General features: G+C 35.7%; 2 protein-coding genes across 3 annotated transcripts in view; one reads left to right on the top strand and one right to left on the bottom strand.

The window, feature by feature from the left end:
- Positions 1–4528, bottom strand: part of LOC138307083 (disks large 1 tumor suppressor protein-like) — a 47819-nt gene extending 43291 nt beyond the window's left edge. Inside the window, exon 1 of the mRNA XM_069247710.1 lies at positions 4285–4528. Coding sequence (XP_069103811.1) covers positions 4285–4303 — 19 coding nt within the window. The 5' untranslated portion in view covers positions 4304–4528. The remainder of the gene's footprint in view (positions 1–4284) is intronic.
- Positions 4529–4763: 235 nt separating this feature from the next.
- Positions 4764–15475, top strand: LOC138307365 (uncharacterized). 2 transcript variants are annotated; one of them, XM_069248067.1, is made up of 3 exons: positions 4764–4798; positions 8294–8466; positions 14862–15475. In XM_069248067.1, the coding sequence occupies exons 2-3, from the start codon at positions 8324–8326 to the stop codon at positions 15400–15402; spliced, it is 684 nt and encodes a 227-aa protein (XP_069104168.1). In that variant the 5' UTR covers positions 4764–4798; positions 8294–8323; the 3' UTR covers positions 15403–15475. The 2 variants fall into 2 exon arrangements, with proteins under 2 accessions (XP_069104168.1, XP_069104167.1); XM_069248066.1 differs by lacking the exon at positions 4764–4798 and adding an exon at positions 4873–5090.
- Positions 15476–15803: the final 328 nt, after the last annotated feature.

Below are 15803 nucleotides of genomic sequence, written 5' to 3'. Positions count from 1 at the left end.
CTTTGAATCTAAAGTCAGACTTGCAGACGATGTAATGAACAAAATGATTTCCTTTTAGTGAGGCAACAATACAGTTCCATTCAACTGGATGGTGTAACTGGATTTAAATGATTGTCCACACTTCTTTTGTGGCGTTGACAGTTCGAGTTTCATTTTTCCGTTTAGGCATGCCATAAACCGCTTCAGCTAAGCCTCCCTCGTGTTTACTGTCATTTTTGTTTTGAAATCGTGATGCTACAAACGTTTGATTGCCATGTGCTCATACACGATGTGAAGCGTTCCAATGACGTGAATTAGGCGGGCTGCATTCGATTGCGCCCCATTAACAGTATGAGGTGCGTTCGACTAAGAATATCGGGTGCGTTCGTTATACACTATTACCTTGTACCGGAAGATGAGCTAAATGCGTAATTTTTCACGTATGCACGTAATGGCGTAAAATAGGTGTCAAATGCGTAACAATTACGCAAAAAGCGTAAGGGTAAACAGGTCTGATAAAATCCTTAATATTAAAATTTTAATTTTGAAGATTCCTTATTGATCACCAGGCATAATTGGCTTGCTAAGTTACATATTTTCTTTTTTACTTTCATCCAATATCCAAGTCTGATTCACAATTGAATATTATCATTGATAAATTTGGAAAATAAATCAAAACTTTGAAATGGTAGTTTAACAGTAGTCACCATATTAACAGCAAGGGTTATTATGGATGTGTCAGGTTTACGAGGCAGAGAAAAGCCAGAGTACATGGAGAAAAACCACCGACCAGTGGTCATTGCCTGGTAAATGCCCCACGTGAGGTTCAAACTCGCTACCCAGAGATGGAGACTCTGGGTAATATGTTGGAAAATTATCTTTTAAATATGATTCTTCATTTCATGTAACTTAAAACTATAATCAGAAAATGTTTCCTTTAGAGCTGTCATGGTTACAAGCGATATTGATGTATTGACGATTCTCATCTTCCGATACGATATTGATTCTTATTTTCTGAAATCGATACAATGACCATAATTGTAATTGATGACTTGCCTATGACAACGAATTATGTATTATTTCTTACAGTATACCAATTGTTTATATTTTATAAGGTTCCGGATCATGTTAACTGAGATTTTTTCACAATAACCATATAATTACATATGAAATACTCACCAAGAGTTCCCGAGTGACATTCATTGTTTTCATTTAATAAACCGATTATGTAATACACAAAAGGACCGTTTCAGATTTCATCTTTTTTTCAACAACACCATGGTTTCAATATATATCGATACATCGTGACATTTTCCTTTCGATATATTGATACTTGAAATTCATATCAATGACAGCCCTAATTTCCTTTTTACTAACATCTGCTTGCAAAAAGAATTAATTTCATTATATATATCAGCATCCTATTCCATATAGAAATATTGCAGGAAAAAAAAATTACTATAGTATCTGATTTAGTGGTGTAAAAACACATCATCTACATCTCATATTTGTGTACTGCACTAGTGTACACACAATGCTAATTATGAATGGGCTGTCAATGTTTACCTACTGAGTAAGCAGGTAATTGACAGGTGTACATATACCTTGGTCACAGACGAGTAACCACATACCTATCACAGGTAATTAGGTCAATATAAACATACCTGGCATTTTACACATTCTTTCCCACACATCCACAGTATCATTTACAGTATCATATCTCCCATATGTAGCATTACCACTTTAGGCAAAAAATACATTTCATTCTTAATTCAGAGAATTTGTTCTCTAATCAGGGGTGTAAAAATTTATTTCAAAGCACTAGCCCAGGGCTAGTAGACACCAAAATCTCACTAGCCCGGCCTAAATATCTACTAGCCCAGCCAAAAAAAAAAATGGAAAATTTATAATACCAGTATTTTTCATACTGTATAAATTCAAATATTTTTAATTGAGCGAGTTTTTTTTATTATTTGCATCTACCTTTTTTATTTAAATTCAAATAAACATTAAGAAATTCTTTAATCTGTGATATTTCTAGAACACAATTTTTAGATATTTTTTTTAATCCTGAAACCGGATTCTGGATTCCCGACCTCTGACCCGGATATTAGAATAACCATAACAAATATGGCTGCCTGCTGCAGGCATGGCTTTGCTGCCGACTTTTTGAGGAATAGATTCCAGTTCTTTAACATCGTTTTTGTAACTATTAAAATTTACTGATCTGATAGCTGAGATGACTTATTTGATGGTTTGTATATTGTTTTTCTAGAACTTGTGTTGCAAATTACGTAACTTTCACATGAAATGCTATGCATCACTATTCACTGTGGTGATCGGGAGGTCTACTGTACCTGTCTACAGTCGTAAATAAATTAGATAACATGATTCCAGATTAAGATTTAAAGTTTGATATGAATATTACCTAGAATTGCAATGTTTTAAAGTGTTATTATGACTTAATATTGATATTTTTCGTTTTGAAATATCTTTGAAAAAAGTCACTAGCCCCGGGCTAGTATGGTTAAAATTTCCACTAGCCCAAGCTGAAAATTTGGTAGCCCCGGGCGTCGGGCTAGTGGATTTTTACACCCCTGCTAATCTATGTGAATAATTTTTATATTCTACAGAGCTATTTAATGCAACAATTAATGCAAATTTCAAAGCGAAATAATAAAAAAAATATCTACCGTCTGAAACATCCCATTTACCATACCAGCCCAAACTTTAAGGTTTATTGTATATCAAATACCATTTTATAATAATGAAAAGCACACATTTAGATCAAATTTACACATTGATTGTCAAATAGTTACAAGTAAATAATGATATCACATAAATTCAATTCTCATTCCATAATATGTTTTTGTTCATAAATTTTTCCTCAGTCTATCAATTAAAAGTAAATTCTAGCATTTTGAATTAAACCACAAAAGGATCGAGCCTCAAGATTTGAATCTCAATTTTCTAATAATATTAAGAGTATATATAAAGAACAAATTAGAACAGTAAACTAAATGTTTTAAAGAAACAGCTTAAATTCAATAGGAATTGCTAATTGTAAATGCTAATTCATGAATATATTTGCGATGAAAATTATTTATTACAGAATGAAAAGCTACCTAAGTAATGTTTACAAATATGTTGTACTGAAAATAAATATTCTAGTTACAGAGACCCCTGTTGTTTGTTGCAGGATGACCTGTATTAATTCAATTGCATACTAATTAAACAGATTAGGACTAATTAACCATATCAATAACAGGTACAACCAGTCTAGTACCTCCCTGTCAGCTGATTAGAAGCAATGCTCCTTATGACAGCATATATAAAACAGGTAGTAGGGTGGTTTACCAATCATATCATATATATACAATGGTTGACTAATTGATCTGTATATTACCTTTGTAAGCCAGGCACCTGCTGTATATTATTTTGGAGGAGAGGGGGGGGGGGGTAATTGACCAATCAAACGACAGAACCCTGCTGTGTGAACTAAGACAGTCTAGGCATCACATCTCTCTTGACCAATCAACAAAGAGGTTGACTGTCCTAATTGTTACAGAAGTTGGGGGTGGGGGCAGATCAGCATAGGTTTATAATCTGGACTTTGTGGTGCATGTTTTGTTGATCATCAAACATATGTTGTCTTCCAACTACCTGGGAGTTATATGGACAGTTGATAAAAACACATGTACCTAAAAGTGCCACTTTACTGGGAAATAGCTAATCCAAACACTGCAGAAAAGAGGATGGGCCACCAAATGACAACATACACTAACGCAGAATATGCAAGTTTAAGCTAATTATAATATTTATTCCACAATTTTAACAAGAAGTACAGTCCTACTCCTATCAGGATATCTTAAGAATTTATACACAATTTGTTTGTAAGGTCTAATGCATATGCCAATATATGAGAATGTTTTTAATATGATGGGCCTGTCTGCTACATGACTGACATATATCAAGAGAATTGTGTAAAGGATTAGACTATTGTTCATCCACACTAAACCAGTAATTAAATATTAACTAGAGTGTTTATGAAATCACAATGCACGTGATATTTATATTTGTAACGTAATACACCGTTTAAAGGTTCATTCAATGGAGAATAGTGGAGGGATTTTCAAACTCATGTGGCACACAGCGAATACACAAGTTTCTGTTATTTACTTGTCTTCATAACACAGACGAACTAGGATAACATAAGCACCTGTCAGTAGAGGTATCTACCTACAGCCCACACGTAAAAAATACAAAATCAAACAGTTGACATGTGTGACATGACCGGATTTTTACCTTGTTTTCTAACCGGCATGACTGCAGGTTGGGTAGCGAAACCAGCTCACACCCAAAAACCAGAAGTGAGGCGTTTACTACGAAATCAGACGAAAAGAAGCCAAGCAACAACTCTGAATGGTTGCTACCTAGCGACCCGAAGCTCGTATGATGATGCAAACTGTCAATTTGGTTGTGTATCCTGCGGTTGAAGTAGATCAGGAAAGTCCCTCTCAAAACAGGAACTACAAAGATGGCGGCTACGTAAAACCTATTATGATCACGTGACATTCAGAGAAATCGTTGGTGATGATTTCAATAATATTTCATAATCTTTTTGTGCGGTTTTTACTATTCTGTCATGGGTGCAATACATATAGTTAATTTATTTTATTTACTGTAACTAAATATTTTTGTTTTGATATGACGTACTGTATGGAAAATGTCTGTTGGATTTTAATAATATTGAAATGAACTCTCCCCTTTATAAGATGATCCCACGGGTAAAGAAGTGCTCGTCTCCCATTCATCATATGTAACACATTTGCTTTCGATCAAACAACACTTATTTTATGTTGATGTTTATATATATTCGTTGTATGTATATCATTTTACATATGGTAACTGACTGCAAATGTACATTTGACGAAAACAAGTGACCCAATTTAAGCAGTGCAACTTTACCTACAACGTTAAGGTGTGGTAAAGTGAAAATATTCCGAAAGGCACTTCCTTTTCCGGTCTATTTTCAACAACAAACTACATGTGTTGTTGGTTGCCGGTTGATGACAGCATACGAAGCCTTTCCTCAATCAGCGAATAATAAGGTTACTTAGTGCTCCTTTAGACCTACAAAATCACATTACTTTTTAAAACATTTAAAATGCATCTATAGGCTACTTATTCACTAGACTCGTACAGTATGTGTGTTGTTACTGCTCGATGACCTTCATACTTCCAGAAACATATATACATGTATATATGTTTCTGATACTTCATGATGCAGAAGGACTATCATTTTTCATTTAGTATTTTTTAACAAAAATTTAGGCCAATTAACCAAATCAAGAAAACAATGTTTAAAAAATAAGATTTAGATTGTTAATGTGTGTTTTAACTTTTTAGTGTCAAAATTATGAACTTATACAGAACGCTCATATGTGAATTAACTTTTTAGTGTCAAAATTATGAACTTTTAGAGAACACGTGCAGCAAACTTTTGTGTTAGAGATGTCTCGGTAACCTAAATCAATGCAAATCATCATATAGATTATTTGATAGAGTTAGAAAACTTTCTTGGTAAATACAAAACAGAAATCACAAAAGATCCAGTGTTGCGCAAGACTGTATCGAAAGTCACTCTCACAGGGGATTACAAATTATTCATATTTTTAAAAATTGATAATGAAATATGTATATGTTCAAAAAGATTTTAAGATAATCATTAAAAGAGATTATTAACAGAATCTTACATTTATATTTTGTCTAAATCTTAACTTCAAAGTTGTTTATGTGAATCTGCTGCTTCAGAATTTTCTGCCTGGTAAAAGAAAATGTCATTGAGATATATGTAGCCACAGCAAAGTATTTCTGTCTAAAGTGAAAGTAGAAATGTTCTATGCTCCAAATGTATAGTTTTTTCTCTCAATAACAACAGCTATTTTGACAGTTTATTTCATTGGTAATAACATAAAGAAACATTTTAAAATAGATCAACTGCTGCTCTCTCAAATAGGCTTTGCCTACAATCATATGATATGTTAAGCAGTGTTCAATCTACGATTATTTTTCGTGGGTCTTTTTCAATGGTTTTTGTGAAAACAATGGGTCTCACAGTGTTATAGATACCCATTCCCAGAAATTTCATGAGTCCTTTTAAAATTCTGTGAGTCTAGGACTCGGGATGGGCACGTAGATTTATCACTGAGTTAAGTTGTTAACCATTTAAATTCATTATATAAATGTATCAGTCATTTTTCTCCTTATATAATTGGGACCCCATTCCCAATGCCAAACCCTCCTTATTTTTTTCCCAATTACAATGAAAAATTCCCAAATCAAATCACTGAAAAACAAATAAAACCGGAAAATCTCTCCCCTCGTCGTTTAATCTAAAAACAAACTACTCTGATGCTGTTGTGATGGTCATCACCCTTTGATAAAATGAAACAGTTTACTGTTTTACAATACCTAATCACCTATACTACCATGTCCAGTAATTATATAATGGGTAACTTTTTCTCAAAACTGCTCTTTTTGGGATTAAAATTTGCCAATTTGTTACAAAACCTTTTTTCACAAAATACACTGGAAAATCACTGTGTATGTTTTTTACTATACTACCCGGTATATGCTTTACCTGATAAAATATTATTGAATAAAATATATAAATAGTATCAATTAACGTAGACCCTCCCTTCTGTAACGTTAACATTGCTATCCAGTCACAAGTAAACATAGTACTTTTCTCCGTACCCATCTTTTATAACTATTTTTTGACATCTGGAAGCTTTCCAAGTGTTTGCTTGATGTGTACCAATCCAAAGGTGTGATAATCGGTAGATAAACTAGATACAGTATAGTTTTGAAGATACATATGAAATAAAATCCAAGAATCAGAATGGTAGCTAAACAATCACATGAATTCATGGTGGATTCACTGGAACTTAAAAGGAAAAGCTTCACATCAGTTTACATATGTAAAAACAAAATTAACATTATCATTTTCTATGTTCAAATCTTTTTCAAGGATAGAAATATAGATTCACAGTATATCAATGCAGATGGAAGTTAATGGTGTTTTGAATGCAAACCTTAAAGTTTCGAGCTTCAAAATTATTGTATAGTAATTTTCATCAGGAACCAGGCAATCAATATAAGGGAATAAAATTAATTGCTGGAAAATGTGTGTGTGTGTGTGTGTGGGGGGGGGGGGTTCTATTAAAATCTTTTCTCATAATTTGAAAGATGCAATTTCTGAAAATAGTCAATTTTAATACAGAATCACATAGAAACTGAAGAGTCTGCATCATTTGTGGTATTATTGCACAATTGCTAGATATACATCATAACTGTCATTGATTACTTTATACATGTACTCAAACTTTTTGCACATAAGTTTTGGGTTCGCCCAGAAGTCAAAGTTGTACACCTCTATTTTCAAAAGTTTGAGTACATTTACCAACCCAACCAAAAATTATCAGGAGCACTGATTACATCAGGCGAACCAGTCATTCCAGTCCTGGTATGCTGAGTGCTAAGCAGGAGCAGAAACTACAATTTTTATAGACTTTGGTGTGTCTCGGCCAGGGTACAGAACCCAGAGTCTACCTCACAGGAGCAAGCGCTCAACAAAAGGCCAAAAGTGAGGCGGTATCACACACGCTACACACCGCATGCATGGGAGGCCATCCTTACGTGACCCTTGTTGTTAATAGGACTGACAAACTAACAAAGCACTGAACATATTACGGAAAATTATCGGTGTTTTTAAAAAGCCTTGATGCATGCCACCGAAGTGGAAGAATTCACCAGAATGCAGGATATTTTAAATAACATGTAAAAAAAGAAATAGAGATCTTAAAACCTTGTTCATATTACGGTATCATAATCGGTCAAGTGCATGTAATTGATGCCAAAAATACTGGCAGACACACAAACAGTAGGACTGCCAAATTCCACAATCAACCACTTGGCAGCCATGTTGGTTCATGAAAATATGAAAATGTCAACCCCTGAAGTATAGAAAATATTTGATATGTTATTTATTTTATATTATTTTAATTCTTATAAGCCATGTAGAATTAGTACCATATTTTACCCAATAAGCGCCCAGGGCATTTAAAAATTTGAAAAAAATGAAAAGGTGTTTAATAAGCAAAACTATTGCAAACAGTTTTATGTAGTTTTGGTCTTTATTTATGCCCAGTCAATTGAAATTAAAGCATCAAAAAGGAGGAGAGGTGCTTATAGGGTCGAATATGATAGGTAGTAATGTCAGCTTATCATTAGTGTTTTTCCATCTTTTCAGATTTGTATATGACTATTCAGAAAGAGCATAATGGGACTGGAGGAAGGGTTTGTGAGGAGTTACAAAAAGGGTGATGTGATTCCTGAAGGGGCTGTGTTTTTAGATGAAAATAGTTTGCTGAAAATTCAAGAGAAGAAACTGAAACGACTATCTAAAGAAAACCTCACATCGGTGTAAGTATTAACAAGGAATGAATGGGCATGTATGCATGGATTAATAGAATCTTACATGGACCTGTCAAGGGGACATGGATATCTCAACCCTTGTGAAAAATTTTAGCTTGTCAAACCAAGGCTTGCAGCAGGTTGTCAGCCGAAACTTTTCACAAGGTTTGAGATTAATATAATCTTACATGGGCCAGTCAGGTGGACAGGGATATCTCAACCCGAGTGAAAGATTTTGCTAATTAACCCGAGGCTTGTCAAGGGTTGATGGTCAAAATCTTTCATGAGGGTTGAGATATACCTGTTAACCTAACTGGCCCATGTAAGATTCTTTTTCTCCCATACTTTAACAAGAAATGGTGAAAATTCAGTCGACATGATGAACGACACTGTGCGTAAAAATGGTCGCCCATGTATCACTGTGGGTATCCGTACACCGGATCTTGGTATCAACGAGGCGGTGGCCGGTCACAACAAGGGAAAGTTTTGCAATATTTTCACTGTTTTAATGTATTTAATGTATCTGTAACTATTGGTCAGTTCAAGCTTATTATATATCGCGTCCGTATGCGATCTGTCAACCCCCATCGTCATATATTCATTGAAGAATAGACAGGAATCCAGGGTCACCTGTAAGGGGGTACCGCAATTAAAACGACTGTGAACTACTGTTGATGATATTGAATTACTAGATTGTTCCATGTTACCATTTTCGGGTTGTATAGACGGGTTATGATAGGGAAGTTTATGTTTAGGCCAATTGCATACTGTCGTAGCCGTGGATGTTTCAACAAGACGACTCAAAATTTAGTTTGTGTACGGGGACTTGCTAAACTGGTGTACGGGGACTTGGTTTATGTGATAATAATTGTGTACGAGGGCTTGGCATCATTAAAATGACAATCTTTACAATAAATTTAAAACAGATAGTGTCTAGTCGTCCAAAAGACAAATGTAAAGCTTTCTTCCGACGTCTTTGTCTTCGTAGATCTCATGTTAAGATGTCAATGGAATAGTAGCCCTACCAGACGAAGATGATGGATGTTGGTTGGTCTGTAGTTTCTGTATACAATATCAGTTTGTTTGTTTGCTGACAATTTTGTTAAATTCTTTAACGGAGGGGATCATTTTGAGGAAGGAATGTATTTGAATTAGACAAGCATATAGCGCCGATTTCGATAAGATATATAATTTCATCTGGTAAGATTCAAGTAATTTTACTTTTGAACTGTAAACCATGACTACGAATACATATAATTTGTCATAGCTTTGTTTTGACATCGCGTTTGTACAAGAAAAACTCCAGGCAGATTTTCCACAATGCTCCAAACACAATGAAAGTGAGTAGTATATTTTAGCATAGTTAATTGTAATATTTAACGATATATACGTTGCAATGTTTGACAGAAAGTCTGTGACCCTCAGCAGCAGCAAAATTCGTCATTACAGATTTAAATATTGACGATGTATTTTGCAATGCGGTCGTGTTTGATGACAAACCGATGAACTCTATAATTCGAGAATACAGCACAGAACTTCAGTTTAATACACACTGTTCAGATGTCATCCTTCACTGATATGATTCCGTTTCTTACATTTTCCATTTTAATTTTACATCCAATCCTTATTTGTCAGATTTATTGTTTATCATTTGCAGTTTTATATTTTATCTAAAGATTTTTTAATACTTTAATACTTTTAGGTGCCCAAACTCAAAATTAATTAATTGAAAAGAACAGTTTTTCCCTGAATTGATCAAAATCGTATAGAATGCTATATATATTGCTATCTAGAAATGAATATTTGGCTTATAAAGCTACATTTCTCAATTCCTCAACCAATTCGTCGTACAATCGTCAACCAAGCTGCCGTACAATCAACATCCAAGCCCCCGTACACTTGATTTTTAGCCCACCATCATCAGATGGTGGGCTATTCAAATCGCCTTTCGTCCGTGGTCCGTCCGTCCGTCCTTCCGTCCTTCCGTCCCTCCGTCCTTCCGTCCTTCCGTCCATTAACAATTCTTGTTATCGCTATTTCTCAGAAAGTACTGAAGGAATCTTTCTCAAATTTTACATGTAGGTTCCCCTAGGTGTCTAGTTTTGCATATTGCATTTTGGGACCAATCGATCAACAAAATGGCCGCCAGGCAGCCATCTTGGATTTTGATAGTTAAAGTTTGTTACCGCTATTTCTCAGAAAGTACAGAAGGGATCTCTCTCAAATTTTACATGTAGGTTCCCCTAGGGGTCTAGTTGTGCATATTGCATTTTGGGACCAATCGGTCAACAAGATGGCCGACAGGACGCCATCTTGGATTTTGACAATTAAAGTTTGTTACCACTATTTCTCAAAAAGTACTGAAAAGATCTGTCTCAAATTTCATGTTCATGGTCCCTTAGGTCCCTGTTTATGCATATTGCATTTTGGTACCGATCGGTTAACAAGATGGCCGACAGGAAACCATCTTGGATTTTGACAATGAAGTTTGTTACCGTTATTTCTCAGAAAGTACTGAAGGGATCTCTCTCAAATTTTACACGTAGATTCCCCTAGGAGTCTTGTTGTGTATATTGCATTTTGGGACCAATCAGTCAACAAGATGGCCGACAGGACGCCATCTTGGATTTTGACAATTGAAGTTTGTTACCACTATTTCTCAGAAAGTACTGAAAAGATCTGTCTCAAATTTCATGTTCATGGTCCCTTAGGTCCCTGTTTATGCATATTGCATTTTGGTACCGATCGGTTAACAAGATGGCCGACAGGAAACCATCTTGGATTTTGACAATGAAGTTTGTTACCGTTATTTCTCAGAAAGTACTGAAGGGATCTCTCTCAAATTTTACACGTAGATTCCCCTAGGAGTCTTGTTGTGTATATTGCATTTTGGGACCAATCAGTCAACAAGATGGCCGACAGGACGCCATCTTGGATTTTGACAATTGAAGTTTGTTACCACTATTTCTCAGAAAGTACTGAAGGGATCTGTCTCAAATTTCAAGTGCATAGTCCCCTAGGTCCCTGGTTATGCATGTTGCATTTTGGTACCGATCGGTTAACAAGATGGCCAACAGGAAGCCATCTTGGATTTTGACAATGAAGTTTGTTACCGCTATTTCTCAGAAAGTACTGAAGGGTTCTGTCTCAAATTGCATGTACAGGTTCCCCTTGGCGTACAGTTGTGCATATCACATTTTCGGACTGATCGATGAACAAGATGGCTGACAGGCCGCCATCTTGGATTTTGATAGTTGAAGCTTATTACCACTATTTCTCAGAAAGTACTGAAGGGATCGCTCTCAAATTTTACATGTAGGTTCCCCTAGGAGTCTTGTTGTGTATATTGCATTTTGGGACAGATCAGTGAACAAGATGGCCGACAGGACTCCATGTTGGATTTTGACAATTGAAGTTTGTTACTGCTATTTCTCATAAAGTACTGAAGGGATCTGTCTCAAATTGCATTTGCAGGTTCCCCTAGGGGTCTAGTTGTGCATATTGTATTTTGGGACCGATTGATGAACAAGATGGCCGATAGGCCGCCATCTTGGATTTTGATAGTTGAAACTTGTTACCACTTTTGCTCAGAAAGTACTGGAGTCATCTGTCTCAAATTTTATATGTAAGTTCCCCTAGGACCTTATTTGTGCCTATTGCATTTTCAACTGATCAGTCAAAAAGATGGCCGACAGGTAGCCATCTTGGAATTTGATAATAAAGTTTGTTTCTCAGAAAGTACTAGAAGGATCTTTCTCAAATTTCATATGTAGTAATATGTACAGCTGTACGAAAAGTTTGAAAAGCAGAGAAAAGATCCCTCTTTTGTTTGTCAGACATAGATCATTCTTTGGTGGGCGCCAAGATCCCTCTGGGATCTCTTGTTAACAACAAGCAAGCGCCTGTACACAATGTGAATTTCACTTATTCATTTCGTAATCTTCATGACCTGAAAATCAGCCATCGGGGCGTGAGTTGCTTTCTTATGTTGTGAATTAGCCATAGAAAATGAATTCCGTAATCAGAAAAGCAATTAATATCCATATAAGTGATTTATTTTGAACCGCCTTTTTCACTGCAGTACCCCTCTGCATGTGACCCTGGATTTCTGTCTATTCCTCAATAAATGTATGGCGCTGGGGGCTGACAGACCTCATACGGACGCGATATATAATAAGCTTGAACTGGACAATAGTTACAGATACATTAATTACATTAAAACTGTGAAAATATTGCAAAACTTCCCTTTGTTGTGACCGATCACTGCCTCGTCGATACCAATATCCGGTGTACGGGTACTCACAGTGTGTATTGATGACGTCACTGTCTAGCGTGTGTGAGCTGTCTTTTCCCTACCCTGGTAAAAGACTGAGTTATCTTTTCCCTAGCAACCATGGGGTCACCTTGTCAAGTATGGGAGAAATCCCTGTCCACCTGACAGACCCATGTTTGATTCTTTTTCTCACAATCTTTAATAGTAACGAAGCATTATGAAAATGTAGTCATCTAGAAACATTTCCAAAATGCTGCCATTTAAGGAACGCCGCAATGCGTCAAAATTAATGATGTCGTTGACAATAGTCACATCATGTAATGATGATGTCACGTCATTGTCTAGCGCGTGTGAGCTGTCTATTCCCTACCCCGGTAAAAGACAGAGTTATCTTTTCACTAGCAACTGCGAAATAGCCCTGTCAAGTGTGAGAGATATATAGAGGTTACACAATAAGTGGTGGTTGGATTTGTAATTATTTAAAAAAAAAAAAAAAAAAATTGATTTAAAAAAAAAAATTAAAATGACATATGGACTTATTAATTTATGCATGCAGTAACATGTCATCCAATAAAAATATACTTAGTTCTGTAGATGGGTCCCTCTGAATGTATCTCCAGATACATACAGTGGGTGGGGGATGGCTTTATCAAATTTGCTTGACATTTTTTTCCCCATATAAGTGTAGTATAGCGAAGTGCAACAACCATTGGTCTCTAATGCACATAAGTGTTTTGTAGCATTTAAACATTGAATTGCATTCAATTTGCCATGGGATTATATGACAACCAACTGGATAGCGAAAAATTCAATGTGAAGTGCAAGTACCCTTCATAAAATTTAGTGATGTTCAGTTGCATTCATACTGACATCATTGCCAATTGAATGCAGTTCAATTCTTATATTTACATTTGATCCAAATTTTATGTTGACATCCCATGATATTTTTGCATGTATGATGAATGAACAGCCATTTTCCGTTATCAAGTCTGACTGCACGAATGTGACGTCATTGCAGTTTTTGCACTGGTGAACACCAACTGCATTTGCTAAGGTTACATAGTGGAGTTGCAACGAAAATGTAAATATAGTGCCATCAACAGCAGGTCTCATAAAATGGTATTAATAAACTCCTTCATCCCTGAAGACATATTTAGACTTTCCTTAAAGGGACGATTCGCTCAGGCTAATTCTTTTACATAACCAAGAAGCAAAATATGGCATAAATGTATTGTTCTACATTTCTTATGAAACATTTAACTCAATATATTGACAAATTCCACGTCATTGTTAAGTGTTTTAATTGATACCGTTGTAATTACAAATCGTTGATCAATACGATATGATTTTTAGCAAGACAATTTACCTAATAATGCAAACCACTACTGTCAGAGCGATTTGAGCAGTTCTAGACAAAAGTTGCATTACTCTATGAGCAAAGGACAGGGTTTGGCATACAAGATGTTCGACCACAATGTGTAATGGCAGACAGCGAGCAAGTTTGAACATCTACACACATGTCACCACCATGGGCTTTTCCGGCATATCACAGTAAAATCGACTGATCTAATTTCCATTAGAATTGGTTTTTTCCCGATATATGTACAAATTTTAATGTTCTCTTAGACTGAATTGTCCCTTTAAAGGCTCACTACCTTTCCGGAGCAAAACATAAAGGTTTCTTAAAAAAACATTAATAACATCAGAAAATATATACCGATGGCCTAAGATGAGGTTACAACACCAAACATACGCAAGATTTCCTGCGTAATATATGATAACAGTGGAGAGTCATTTCGCCGTTTTTTTTTCCGTCTGGCGCAGAGATAGTCAACTACCGCGCGGTATTTAGGACGACGGCGGGAAACATAAAACAACCCACGTTATGAAAATTAACATTTTATTTATTTTAATCAAATTGTTCAGAAGGTGATGATACGTGTAGTATTATCAGTAAGTTAATAACTTTTGCGACTCTACCAAATTATCGATCTCGTTTTTCATTCCCATTTTAAAATTAAAAGCCGTTTCGGAAAGGTAGTGGCCCTTTAATCAAAGGCTAGAACAGTCCATTATGAAATTTCAGGAGTGAATGAGTTAAGTTACATTTGCCTTTCTCTCTGTTTTTCAGACTGCCTCTTGTGTATGCACCACTTGTGAACACACTCACAGCCCTTACTGCTGGCAACTTTTTCCTATATCACTTCAGGAGCACTTTAAACCTAGCTGTAACTGGAAAACTTGGACTAGGCACACACTTGCTTGGTATCATTATACCAAGTGCCTCAATTTTCGGTGTATACCAAAAGGGAATTGTACCTGCTGTGCTTTCAGGAAAAGTGGAATGTTCGATTTGTTTTGAAACCAAGCTAGCGCTTTTACAAACTGGAATCGGTTATGTGTACCCTCTGCTCCTCACCTGGGTTTTCTCTGCTATTGAAGCCAGGGGACATCAGACATACCCTGTCCCGTTTAATTTCGGTGTAGGAAGTGGTCAGATGCTGCCATTTCTTCGAGCAACAGCGCCTAAGATGAGTCCTATGTTGATGTTGCTGATGGGAAATATTTCTATAGCCATGGGTCTGGGAAATCAAATGCAGGCCTGTTACGAAAAGCATTTTCTGAAGGAGTTTATGATAGAGAAACGAGAATTGTATAGTTTAAACAAATGAAGATAAAAACATTACAATGTGTGTAATAGGAAGTGTTGGTTTGAAATGAAGGCCATTCTTATAAAAAAATACAGTTTTTTGTGTGGTGTTATATATTATGCATAAGATGTAAATAATCTTTCTGATGTAACTACTGTCTTTTAAAATTTTCAAAATAAGATAAATTGGCAGCAATATTACTGTTTTTGAGTACCGGAATATGGGACTAATCCTCTTCAATTCCAATCTTGATTTTCCAAGGATTACTGTCGTTATATCCACCCCAGGAAAATGTCATAGCTAAAACTGAAGACTCTGCATGCAACAAGAGATTAGTATAATTAGATTTGTCCTTTAAGTACAATAAAAGAATTGAATAGTGGTATACTGTATGGATTTGAAGTTGAGCATCACTCGCTGTA

Source organism: Argopecten irradians, chromosome 14 (assembly GCF_041381155.1).
Source record: "Argopecten irradians isolate NY chromosome 14, Ai_NY, whole genome shotgun sequence".
NCBI classification, from domain to species: domain Eukaryota; kingdom Metazoa; phylum Mollusca; class Bivalvia; order Pectinida; family Pectinidae; genus Argopecten; species Argopecten irradians.
Note: the sequence above shows the minus strand (reverse complement) of the source record. Positions and strands in the feature narration are given on the sequence as shown.

Excerpts from the sequence above, each read along its gene's own strand:
- LOC138307365 (XM_069248067.1), top strand. The coding sequence starts at position 8,324 with ATGGGACTGGAGGAAGGGTTTGTGAGGAGTTACAAAAAGGGTGATGTG. Across the intron at positions 8,467-14,861 it reads AAAGAAAACCTCACATCGGT|ACTGCCTCTTGTGTATGCAC; the intron begins GTAAGTATTAAC and ends TCTGTTTTTCAG.